The sequence below is a fragment of the Corvus moneduloides genome, chromosome 28, assembly GCF_009650955.1.
Source record: "Corvus moneduloides isolate bCorMon1 chromosome 28, bCorMon1.pri, whole genome shotgun sequence".
Lineage (NCBI taxonomy): Eukaryota > Metazoa > Chordata > Aves > Passeriformes > Corvidae > Corvus > Corvus moneduloides.
In genome coordinates, this window is record NC_045503.1 from 3,556,739 (window position 1) to 3,568,869 (window position 12,131).

General features: G+C 55.2%; 2 protein-coding genes across 4 annotated transcripts in view; one reads left to right on the top strand and one right to left on the bottom strand.

The window, feature by feature from the left end:
• GAMT (guanidinoacetate N-methyltransferase) lies at positions 1-4,206 on the bottom strand. Its single transcript, XM_032092759.1, has 7 exons — positions 4,047-4,206; positions 2,414-2,599; positions 1,834-1,979; positions 1,688-1,751; positions 1,222-1,289; positions 952-1,062; positions 1-726 (listed from the first exon to the last, which is right to left on the bottom strand). The coding sequence occupies exons 1-7, from the start codon at positions 4,198-4,200 to the stop codon at positions 586-588; spliced, it is 870 nt and encodes a 289-aa protein (XP_031948650.1). The 5' UTR covers positions 4,201-4,206; the 3' UTR covers positions 1-585.
• Positions 3,779-12,131, top strand: part of DAZAP1 (DAZ associated protein 1) — a 24,737-nt gene continuing 16,384 nt past the window's right edge. Inside the window, exons 1-5 of one of the 3 annotated variants that reach the window (XM_032092754.1) lie at positions 3,779-3,989; positions 9,703-9,743; positions 10,170-10,336; positions 10,591-10,656; positions 11,207-11,317. Coding sequence is in view for 2 of the 3 variants with exons in the window: in XM_032092752.1 (XP_031948643.1) it covers positions 3,958-3,989; positions 9,703-9,743; positions 10,170-10,336; positions 10,591-10,656; positions 11,207-11,317 (417 nt within the window). In the remaining variant the exon portion in view is untranslated. The remainder of the gene's footprint in view (positions 3,990-9,702; positions 9,744-10,169; positions 10,337-10,590; positions 10,657-11,206; positions 11,318-12,131) is intronic. The other 2 variants (XM_032092752.1, XM_032092753.1) reach the window with 2 other exon arrangements.

Genomic DNA, 12,131 nt, shown 5'->3' on the forward strand with positions numbered 1-12,131 from the left:
GCAGTTTGGGTATTTAATTCCTTTTAATGGACGTTATCCCTTCCAGGAAGAGAGGAAACATTAATGGAGCTGTGGGGGAGTGCTGGGGCCGGGATTTGCTGCCGTGGGCTTTGGCCAAAGATGTTGGGAAGCTTCCCTGGGGAGTTGCTTCAGGAGGAGCTGAAATGCCTCAAAATGCCCTATTTCTCCCACCTGGTTTGGATTATTTGGCTCTTGTGGGAAGCCAACCTGTGATTTCTCAAAATGATCCCATTTTTAGAGGAAATGGCTGGTTCTGGAACCCCTTTGGCCAAAGGCTCCGAACCCCACTCTGAAATTCCAGCTTAATTGAGAATTTCAAGTCTTGAGGGGACAGAGCAGGGTGGGATCTTCTTCCACAGAGCCCACAAGACCCCTCCAGGGCACGGGGCTCCTGGGGCAGGGAGTTTCCTGTCCTTTTGTCCCCTGGAATCCAGCACTTCCATCCCAAATCTCCCCCCACCTCCAGATGAATCCGCTCGGATCTCTCAGGGGCATCAAAGGAGATCAGAGCTTTTCTCCTCCTCATCAGCACATGCCCAACCCCTGCTCCCCGGCGCTGGCCCCTCAGTGTTTGAGGACGGTGGGGGTGATCATCCTGGGGTGGGAGTAGTAGCGGCACTCGCGGGGCGGCTGCAGCTCCATCACCCTCGTGCTGATGTTCTCCCGCTTGAACCCCGCCTGCACCAGCGGCCCCACCTGCGTCTCCTGCGGGAGAGGAGAGGAGGAGTGGGAGGAGCAGCCGTGGGTTGGGGTGTCTGGATGCGAGAGGAGACGCTGCAGGGACACGAGACAGCGCCGGCAGCCGAGGGAAAAACCCTCCGAGCTCCCCTCCGACGTTCCCTGCCCCTCCGCAGCACCACGGAGGAGTTCCACAGCCATCGAGTGCTCTGGCTCATCCCGGGCACAGCTTTGGGGAGGGGAACAACTCACCTCAAACATCTTCTCGATGTCGCTGTAGCTGGTCTTGAGCAGCTCCCCCCACGAGGTCAGGTTGCAGTAGGTGAGGACCCCTCCGGGCCGCAGCAGGCGGAAAGCGTGGCCCTGCCCCGGCAATCCCGGGAGCCGGGTCAGCTCCTCCCGCTCAGCACCCGGCCCCAGTTCCCCCTCCGAGCCCCAGCTCCTGCCGCTCAGCACCCGGCCCCAATTCCCCCTCCGAGCCCCAGCTCCTCCTCGCAGAGCTGCTGCTCCCCGCGGTGTTACCTTGATGAAGTTGAACTGATGCGTGTGCCAGGTGTCCTCCGACAGCGGGTAGGTGTCGTACAGGATCCCTGCCCGGGAACACCGGGGCCACCCGTTAGCTGGGAGAGACCCTGAGTGGCTCGTGTGTCCCGGGAAAATCCCCCTTCATGGCCTGGTATTGTTATTTTCCTATTTCAATTTGCCCCCCCTTGTCTCTGACCCCTGGAAGGCAGCGATTTGATGGTCCCCAAGATAAGGATCCACCCCCAGGACAAGGATGTGCTCCCCAGGACAAGGACCCCAGGGACACAGCTGTGCCCTGTCCCCATGCCCATGGGAGGATGCGGGCTCCACCCCCACCCTGGTGAAATTGCTCCCCCTTTCCATGGTTCAGGGATGTCCTGGGATGCCCTGGGCTTTGCTGCACCCCCACTCTGCCGTGGGGACCCCACCCCAAGCCCTCCCCGTCCCGCTGTTGATGTCTCACCACTGAAGTGCCCGTCCGGCAGCGTTGGCACCACGTCCTCCCACAGCCCCTTCAGGGGCACCACCTGCGGGCGGGGGGGGCAGGGGGATGAGCTGAGGGGGTCACAGGCACCCCCCAACCCTGGCACAGCCCACCCTGCCCCTGACCTTGTGTGGCTGTGCCTTGGCCCACTGCTCCAGGCGCCGGAAAACGCCCTCGTTGCACTCGATGATCCAGTGCTCCTCGATGTTGAATTCCTGCACCTTGGAGGCTGCGATGGCCATCCCGAACCCCACCTCGAGCACGCGGCCGCCTGCAGATGGAACCCGGCACTCACAGCTCTGGGTTTTCTCTGCCTCAAAACCCCCCAGCCCTGAATTCTGACCCATTCTTCCCCAAAGAAAGGCTTTTTCTATGCGGGTTGGGAGCACGTGGTGCTGCCAGCACTGAAGGGAGAAGTCAAGAGCAGCCCCGTGTCCCTGTCACCTGCTGCCCCCCACACAGTGACCCTTTACCCCCACCAAACCCCCCCAGTTGATCCCAGTGGAAACAAACAATGTCCAACCCTCCCTGTGTCGGGGAAACAGCCCCAAAAGCGACAGGTCCTGGGAGGGGGAACAGCCCCAAAAACAGCAGGGCCTGGATGGGAGGTGGCTGCATCCCCTCCGCACGTCCCCATCCCCTTTCAAAAATACGTCACCCTGAGACAAGCACACAAGTGCCCCCATGGCCCTGCTGCTCCGTTACCCTTCGAGGCGGCCACGGTGGCCAGCGAGTGCATGTAGGGAGTCTCCCAGCGCTCCATCACCGGCTTGCCCAGGATCTCCAGGTGGGCATCGGGCTCATCGTAGCCCGCCGTGGCTTCCCTCCAGGCTGCCCTGCAGTCCTCGCCCTCAGCGAAGATCGGCCCCGCTGCTGCTCCGGAGCTCATGGCTGCAGGAGGAAAGTCCAGCTGGATGGGCCGAGACGTGCCAGGGGAGGGAAAGAAAGGGCCACTGGGCTCTTGGCCGGCTTTAAATAGCCCTGCTGGAAAGTGCTGAGTGTGCACAACCGGCTGGGGCCCCTCCAGGGATCGGGAGCCCTTATCGGGAATGGGAGCCCTTATCAGGAACGGGGCACCACGGGGCAGGCTGAGACTGCCAGGCCGGAGTGGTCACACATGGCCTGGGGGTCACTGGGGTGATCTGGGGGGTGCAGAGGATGTCCCTGCTCCCGGTGGCACCGTGCTGTGCATGGCCGGAGGGGGAATGACCAGCACTCCGTGGCGGAGCCGGGCTGGATCAGGGCGGACATGGAGGAAGGGGTTTTCCCTGTGCATGGTGCTGTGTCCCACGCTGTGCCCCATGCTGTGCCACACTCCGGGGCTGTGCCGCGGTGTCCCCGCACTACCCCACGCAGCAGGACCACGCATGCTGCCAGCCCCGCTTCACACCACACCCGGGCAGGGTGACAGGGATGACCCGCACAGAGCCGGGCTGGACCGTAAGGGCCGGAGGGAGGGTCCCGGGGGGCTGCAGGCGGTGCTGAGCCCAGCGAGGGGTGGGGGGGGATCCTCCAGGTGGGCAACGGGACCCCGCGAGCGAGCGGTGGGACCCCGGGGATGAGCAATGGGACCCCCGGGGATGGGCAGTGGGATCCCGGGGGTGGACGATAGGACCCTGCGGGTGAGCGGTGTGGACCCCACGGAGCCCGGGGATGGGCAGTGGGACCCCGCGGACCCCGGGGACGGGCAGTGGGACCCCGGGGATGAGCAATGGGACCCCCGGGGATGGGCAGTGGGATCCCGGGGGTGGACGATAGGACCCTGCGGGTGAGCGGTGTGGACCCCACGGAGCCCGGGGATGGGCAGTGGGACCCCGCGGACCCCGGGGACGGGCAGTGGGACCCCGGGGATGGGCTGTGGGACCCCGCTGATCCCGGGGACGGGCAGTGGGACCCCGGGGATGGGCAGTGGGACCCCGCGGACCCCACACACGCCCCGCCCCCCCCCCCGCGCGCGGACTGCCCTTCCCGCCGGCCCCCGCGCGCGCGCGGCCACGCCCCTCCCGCCCCTCCCAGGGCGCGGCCCCGGAGACCCCGTAGCGAGGGGCGGGTGCGCGCGCAGCGGCGGCGCTGAGGGAGCGCGAGCGCGCGGCGGGGGGGGCCGGGCCGGGCCGGGGGCGGCGGGGGGGGAACCGGGACACGGGAACCGGGACACGGCCGGGAGCGCCCGCCCGCGGCCCCGCGACCCGCCGCTGGCACCGCCGCCACCGGAGGGAAGAGCCGGGCGCGGCCCCGGAGGAGCCGCCGCCATGAACAGCGTGGGAGGCGCCGATGAGATCGGGTGAGGGGAAGAGGAGGGCGACGCGCTGGGACGGGGCGGGGGGAGCGGTTCGGTCACCTTTTCCCGCAACCTCAGGAGAGGGTCCCGCCGGGGCTCCCCCGAGCCGGGAGGGCTGAGGGGGGGGACTGGTACCGGGCTGGGGGGGCTGAGGGGGGGGGGGGGGGGGCCGGTCCCGGGCCGGGAGTGCTGAGGGGGGGGCCGGTCCCGCCATGTTGGGGCCGTGAGGGCGCACACACCCCCCCTCCCGTCACGTGACCGGCGCGCGCGCGGGGCTGCGGCAGGTGCGCGCGCCCAAGGTCACCCGCCCGCGGCGCTTCCCGCGCCCGCCCGCACCGGATCCCACCCGCGTCCGACTTCGTGTCCCTTCGTGTCCCTTCGTGTCCCTTCGTGTCCCCTCGTGTCCGCCTCCCCTGTCAACTAACGCGGAGACGCGGGGCGGGGGGACAACACGCCGGTCGAGGGAGGGGATTGTCCCGCTCTGCTGGTACGGCCTCACCTTGAGTCCTGCGTGCAGTTTTAGGCGCCACGATGTAAGGAGGATACTGAGGTGTTAGAGAGCGTCCAAAGGAGGGCAGCGGACATGGTGAAGGGCCTTGAGGGGAAGCCTTAGGAGGAGTGGCTGAGGTTACTTGGTGTGTTCAGCCTGGAGGAGACTGAGAAGAGACCTTATCGCAGTCTGAAACTTACTCGTGAGGGGAAGCAGAGGGGCAGCTCTGATCTCTGCTCTCTGGGACCTGGGGCAGAACCCGAGGGAAAGGCTGGAGCTGTGTCCGGGGAGGTTTAGGCTGGATATCAGGGAAAGGGTTTTTTTCCCAGAGGGTGCTGGGCACTGCCCAGGCTCCCCAGGGAATGGTCCCGGCCCCAAGGTTGCCCGAGCTCCAGGAGCGTTTGGACAACGCTCTCAGGCACAGGGCGGGATTGTTGAAGAGTTCTGTGCCGGGCCAGGAGTTGGATTCGGTGGTGCTTGAGGGTCCGTTCTGTGATTCTGTGAACCCGCTGGAGACTTTGTTCTGGTGACTCATCAGGGCCGCCCCGAGGGGCCTGGGGTGGAGGAGGGGAAAGACGGTGGGACAAAGGCAGCCTCCCCTCACCCTCCGTGTCCCCCCGCGGGGCTGCCCTCCGGAGCTCCCCTCTGCTGTCCTCTGCTCGGGATGCGTTCCAGGCAGGAGAATCCCGGTTTTAATCGTTCCCGGGGCTTTTTGTGGCTTCAAACCGGAAACCTGACACAAGTCTGGTTCTTCTGAAGTGCTTTTAGAGTCATAGAAAGGCTTGGGTTGGAAGGGACCTTAGAGATCATCCAGTTCCACGCAGTGTTACTCTGTTTGAGAGCTGTACCCTGGTGACATTGAAATTATCAGACTGCAGACTTGGGCAGGGTAGAACTCGAAGTAGCAAAAACCAAATTAAAAAATCCTTGACTGGTTCTTCCGCTGCAAGTTTTGGCACAAAATTTGCCCATCAGAACTGGTCACCTTGCTTGAAACTGGAAACATAAACCACTTGTCCCGTGCTGCTTTGTAAGCTGCTTATTTACTGCATGTTCTTAATTTGTAAATCCTAAAAATACAGGAGGCAGGATAAGTGATTGGAATATCATGTTGGAATGGTTTGGGTTGGAAAGAACCTTAGAGATCATCTAGTTCTAACACCTACTGCATGAGGCCTGTTTAAATATGTAGGTTTTGCTCTGAAAGTGTTTTTATTTGCTCCTGGGCCTTAATCACTGTCTGATGCCTTATGAGAGACCTGATCAGGTCTCACTTCTCCAGCTGTAGGTGAGCGCCAGGCTCCAGGTTATTCTGTGGAATATCATCAACTCCCCTCCTGAGCAGGCTCGGCTGTCCCAGAGTTTGTTCCCAGTCACAGGCTGTGATCCTTTGGAGCTGTAATTAGATTGGGAAGGATTGGGGGTTAATCAGAGAGGGAAATTTTATTTATTCTTCTCCCCCAAGAGTGCTCAGAGGGAAAGGTGAGAGTGTAGAACAAACGGCAGCTGCTCCAGCCCTGGGAAGGAAGCTCTGGTTTAAAGCTGCTGTGAGAGGCAAGTCTGGATGGGAAGTTATGAATTCAACTGCTTTTCTAGGCAGAGGTTTTAAGAAAAAACACTTAGGGAGGCTGTAAGCCTTGCAGGTGTGTTGGCATGGGTAGGGAGGGGCCTTTTGGGTGTTATTTGTTGTAATTAATTAGTACTTGGGGCTGGTTTGGATGAAGAAAAGTGCTGATCCTGGTCCTTCTGTCCTGCAGCTGATGGGGGCTGTGCTGAGATGTTAATCAAACCCCGTATTATTTATGTAGGCAAAGAGTTTGTGCTTCTGTTGAGTTTTGGTGGTTTTCAAATACCTGTGCATGCTTTTTTTACTAATTCTGGGATGATTTGCTCCAGCAGCAAGTACGTTTATAGCAACAAAGAATAAATTAGCAATTAAAATTCTCACAGGAAGCAGTGAGGTGGAACACTTGGTTAAAACTTATTATACAGCTGCAGCTTCTGAGGAGTCATTATCCCACTTTCTGCTCCTGAAGTGATCCCTGTGGGAATTGTGCTGCTTCAGGGGTGCTGCACCTGTTGGGATCTCACTGCTCATGGTGGACAGACGCACCTGCCCAAAAAACAGGCTGGTGGTTTGTGTTGTCACCTGGCTGTGCTGGGAGTGGCTTTGCATTCCAGTGGGGATGGACTGTAGTGTCCTCCAGTCTATAAATTTGGAGCTTTATGGGGGTGTGTGAACTAAAAACATAGAGGTGCCTGAGGGGAGACTCACCACGGTCTGCAGCTTCTTCCCAAGAGGCAGCACCAAGCTCTGCTCTCTGGGACCTGGGGCAGAACCTGAGGGAACAGCTGGAGCTGTGCCTGGGGAGGTTTAGGCTGGATACCACGAAAAGGGAAAAGGTTCTTCCCCCCGAGGGTGCTGGGCACTGCCCAGGCTCCCCAGGGAATGGGCCCAGCCCCGAGGCTGCCAGAGCTGCAGGAGCGTTTGGCCAACGCTCTCAGGGATGGACAGGGTGGGATTGTTGGGGTGTCTGTGCAGGGCTGGGAGGTGGACTCGTATGTTTGTGGGTCCCTTCCAACTCTGGATATTCTATGAACTTTTAATGTTTCTATGAATTTAATAAGTGCCAGCCCATAAACTGTTAGGACCAAAAGTTTTCTGGGATGGAGCTTGGGTAATACCTTTGGAAAGATGCAGCTGAGCGTGGAGGCAGGAGCACTCACACAACCACCCTGCCTCGCTGCTGTCCTGTACGATACCACATCTGGATTTTTATAAACTCTGGCCCTGCTCAGTGTCTTCAAACCACGGAGGATCCCAAGGCAGAGGATTCCTGGCTTTTGGTATTCCATAGCGTGTGTATGAACCAGGGCTGTGTATTTCCATACAGCTGCTGGAGCTGGCCTTGAGCAACTCAGCTTTGCTGTTTCAGTCCATGTAGGGTGACTACAAATAATTAATGGTGGAATTGGAAGGTTTCAGTGACCTCCCTCCCTGCAAACAGCTTGGTGTTCTTTCAGAACACAGCTGGTACTTTTACAAGGATGTAAAGTAGATTAATCTTGTATACCAAGCTATCAAATTTAGTTAAAAATACCCCAAAACAAACCGTAAGCCCAAATGTGGTTGGTCAAGAAAATGTCATTAACACATGTCAAAACTTTATTGTGAATATAGCAGTAGATCAGCTGGTTTTACTTTGCTGTTAGGAAATAGAAGTACTTTTTTTCCCCAAAAACAATGGCACAGGGAGCAGAGGGATTTGTGCCCTGTGTGTGGAGAGGGAAGGTGGTGAAGGGACAGTTGTGGTAGCCACCAGGATGGCAGGGCCACCTGGGCGAAGTCTGGCTGGTCCCAGAACACGACCTGTTGCTGCGAACTGGCTGCTGTCGAGCAAGGCCCTGAGCCTGTGCCAGGAGCCAGCACGCTGCCAGAGGGAGCTGGGGGCACTTTTCCAGTCCTTGAGGAAAACTTCGTCATCCCGAACATGCCCACAGAAAACAGGCCTGCTTTGAGAGCGGGCAGGGCAGGGGTGCCATGTCCTGTCCCCGCTCTCGGGGAGGGCGGAGGAGGGGTGGCACGTCTTTTTGCATTACGATAATGCAGCAGCAGATGCGGCCGCTGTCTGCTGTGACACTGAGGCTGTCTTTGCCTTGCATGTCACCAGCTCAGTTGTTTTCTGGCTGCTCAAGGAGACGCTTTGATCAACGCTTAACAGTTGGTCTGTTTTTGTGAAAAACAAGACTCGTGTCACGTCTCAGCTTGTAACTTAGGAACGGAGTTTGCCTCAATGGAACAAGGCCTGTAGGTGCTGTGTAGTACTGAATTTTGTCACTTTGGCTGGTGCAGAAGGGTCGTGACATGATGTCATATCACAGAGAAGTGAATCAAAGTGGAAAGGGACAAGCTGGTTTTGTCAGTGAGCTGCCCTGCTCCACAGGAACTTCCAGTTGCAAGGCTTTCACTTCCCTGATGCTCCCATTGCACCTGCAGCTCTTACTGGGGCTGACCGGGCTCTCCCTGCCGTTATCTGCTCCTGAAAAATGCACGTGAGAGGAAGTTCAATATTTTTTTTTCAGGAGAAACTCAACTTTGCCCATGTAAGTGAGGATGCAGGAATTCCCATCACCCTCAGCTGTACCCTGGTATAGGTGAAGGCGAGTAGAAGACAAAGTAGAAGATGTTTTTTCTCTCTGAGGTCTGATGGAGAACTAGAGGGCATCCCCCAAAAATAAACTATCCCAGTTTATTTGCCAGTGCAGAGCCATTAACAGCAGAGTTTTTCACAGAATCACACAATCTCCTGAGCTGGAAGGGATCCCCAAGGATCATCAAAGCCCCTGTACAGGACAGCCCAACAATCCCACCCTGTCCCTGAGAGCGTTGGCCAAATGCTCCTGGAGCTCTGGGGAGCCTGGGCATTGCCCCAGCACCCTCGGGGGGAAGAACCTTTTCCTGATACCCAGCCTGACTCTCCCCAGGTGCAGCTCCAGCCCTTCCCTGAGTCCTCCTCCTGGTCCCAGAGAGCAGAGCTTGATGCTGCTCCTCAGGAGACAGCTATGAGGGGTTTTTTTGGGTTGATTCTTGGTACTGACAAGGGCCAGGTGTTGAGGTGGCTATAACCAACCTTTAATTACTGAGTAAATGACTGCTAGAAGTTTTGTCACACCCAAGAGTTGATAAAGAGCTGCAGAGCCGGCGGCCTGGAACGGAGCTCCTCTAGACCAACCCAGGTCCTTGGGCATGCTGGGACACGAAACCCTGCAGATTTGGGTGCTCTTTGCAAAGGAAGAGTTGAATCAGTTTTAGGCAGTTTAGTTTGGGGCTTAGCCATGACTTTCTCATCTGCTCGGCGCTATCTCGAAACCGGGCTGTACAATGGTTTCACAACTGATGCTGGATTAGTGCTGCTCTGTTATTTAGTACCTGCTGCACAGGTTTGACTTCTGTCTCAGGCCTGAACTCGGCAGTTCTACTTTTGCTTTCACCCCACGAGAAGGTGTTGGCAGCCAAGTGAGTGTTTCGTGGTGAGTGAGGGAGGAGCAGAGAGCAGAGATGGAGGAAGGGTTTGGTTTAATCAGCAGCTTTGAGTGCGGTGCCAGCTTTGTAGAGTGTGTTGGAGGCCACAGACCCCCAAACCTGTCCAGAAGAGCTGAGTCGTGCCTTAAATAAGATGAAGCATCTGCTGTAGCCCCTAAATCTGCCCTGTGCTTCATTTGCAGAAAGCTGTTCGTGGGTGGCCTGGACTGGAGCACGACACAAGGTGAGCAACGTGTGCTGCAGGCACTGGGTCATTGTGAAAACCCAGCCAGGAGCTCCTAACAGGCACTGCTGTGGTGGGGAGATTGGGCTGAGAGTCTCCTGCTCCTCTGCTAATTAATAAAACTTCCTGTAGAGACAGCTCAGATATATGTTAATATTTTTAGGTTTATACTGTTTGGTGCTGAAGTTTTTGTCAGCTCAACAGACAACCCTTTTTATAATGACTTTCCTGCTATTTTCCATTTGTATGAGTGGAAATAAACTGTTGTCTACCATTTGTTTACAGGAAGTAAAATGTGATCATTTTTAAAAGATGAGTTTGAAGTTGTTTTCCATGTTTGCTGATCTGTTGTCTCATAATTGCAAACACAGTCTGGTGTTGTTAATATCTGGTTCTGTTTAATACTTGCTTTTTTTTCTCTGACAGAAACTCTTCGTAGCTACTTCTCCCAGTATGGAGAAGTTGTAGACTGTGTAATAATGAAAGACAAAACAACAAATCAATCTCGAGGATTTGGATTTGTCAAATTTAAAGATCCCAACTGTGTGGGAACAGTGCTGGCCAGCAGACCTCATACGTTAGATGGCCGAAATGTAAGTTGCTTTTGTGTTGTTATTTTTTTTCCTGCACCAGATTCAAAGATCTGCTTTAAATTCTGGCTCCTTATTTGCAGAGTGTCAGAGTTAACCTGGTTGTTGGTTTAAAAGATTTATTGTAAGGCAGCTCTGACTCCGTGGCTTGTGTTGCTTTGCTCTGAGGAGCTGCATGTGGGTTCAGCTGCCACAAATGTAACTTTTAGAGCAGAATTCTGCATGCTGAGGTCTGACCAAACTGGAACTTCTTCCAGATTGATCCAAAGCCATGTACACCTCGGGGGATGCAGCCAGAGCGGACACGACCGAAGGAAGGATGGGTAAGGAAAGATCCCTGTGTATCCTGCCTGTTGTCCGAGTTCTCTTGAATTCCTTTGGATTATATCCATGTTTTAAGGGCAGAAGTCAGTATGCAGACCTCGAGTGTAAATTGTATTTCTAAAAATTGTCTTTTACTTAGATTTCCATGGGCAGGCTCTGTGCAGAGCAGCGTCAGTTTGGGTGTGGTGTTTCTTAAGCTCTTAGTGGTGCTTTTAGTGGAGTTCTTCAGATTTGAGAGCGGTGTCTGGACGGGCACTGGCAGGGCTGATGCTGTTCCAGCCCTACTCCACACCCTGCAGCTTCATCAGATTTCAGTGTAAAATGAGTCAAGGGCCTCAGAACACAGGCCCTGCATGCCTGGCCCTCTGAAGAACAGGGAACACTGAACCTCTGAGCTTGGAATGTGGTTCCCTTTCATGGCTGGGAGACTTCAAGGCTAGAGCTCTCCCCCTGAGCCTGCCAGAGCCTGCTGTTCATGGTTCAGTGTAAAGTGATAGAAGCAGCCAACCTTACTGTCCTTCTGACTGAATTTTCTCCTCCTTGATTTAGCAGAAAGGATCCAGGAGCGATAACAATAAATCCAATAAAATTTTTGTTGGTGGGATTCCTCATAACTGTGGCGAGACAGAGCTCAGGGAATACTTCAAGAAGTTCGGAGTGGTGAGTCCTGGGGGGGAAGGTGCCTCCCCTCCCTGCTGCCTCCTCTCATATTTCCTCAAGCTGTCACATTTGGGGGTAATTTGGACAAACTGCTGGAGGGGCACATGAAGCATTTTGTGAGAAACTGATGAACATTCATCATCTGGAAATGTCTCTTGGCAGAGCCTACTGCTCGTGTGGAATTTACTTTGCTCCTTCTGTCTCCTCATGTTTAAGTCCACTTGGTGCATTATTCTGTCCCTTCTTCCAAAAACTCTTGAGGTGGCTTAAGAATGATTCTTTTTATTATTATTATTTCCCTCTCCCCCACTTCTCTTGATACCTTACAGCTGGGCAATTAAAAATGTCTGCTGATTATTTTTTGGGAACAGCAAGTCCCTCAATGGGCTGAATTTTAAGATCCTGGTCTTTGTCTATGTGTACAGATAGGTTAAATTTGTGTCTCCTGCCATTATTTTGGGAGCAGTACCTGCCTTCAAACCATCTGGAATCTCAGTTCTGGTGTCCCTAGAACCTCCATTCTGAGACAAACTGCTCCTCATGCACCTTTTTAAATTCACTTTATAACCTTGGACTGAAATGACTGTATCTTCTGATTTTTTTTTTTTTATTTACTTTTAATTCCCATTTATCCCAGCTCTCACTGCCCCTTTACAATGGTAAACTACTGAATTAAGTAACTCAGCTGTGAATAAGTTTGAGGAACTTAAAAATTGCCTGAATTAATTTCAGGACTGTGCTGGTAAAAATAAACTTGATTGGCATTTAGTGTGGTTTCTGATACTTCTTTCAATAACCTTTCCCTAACATTTCT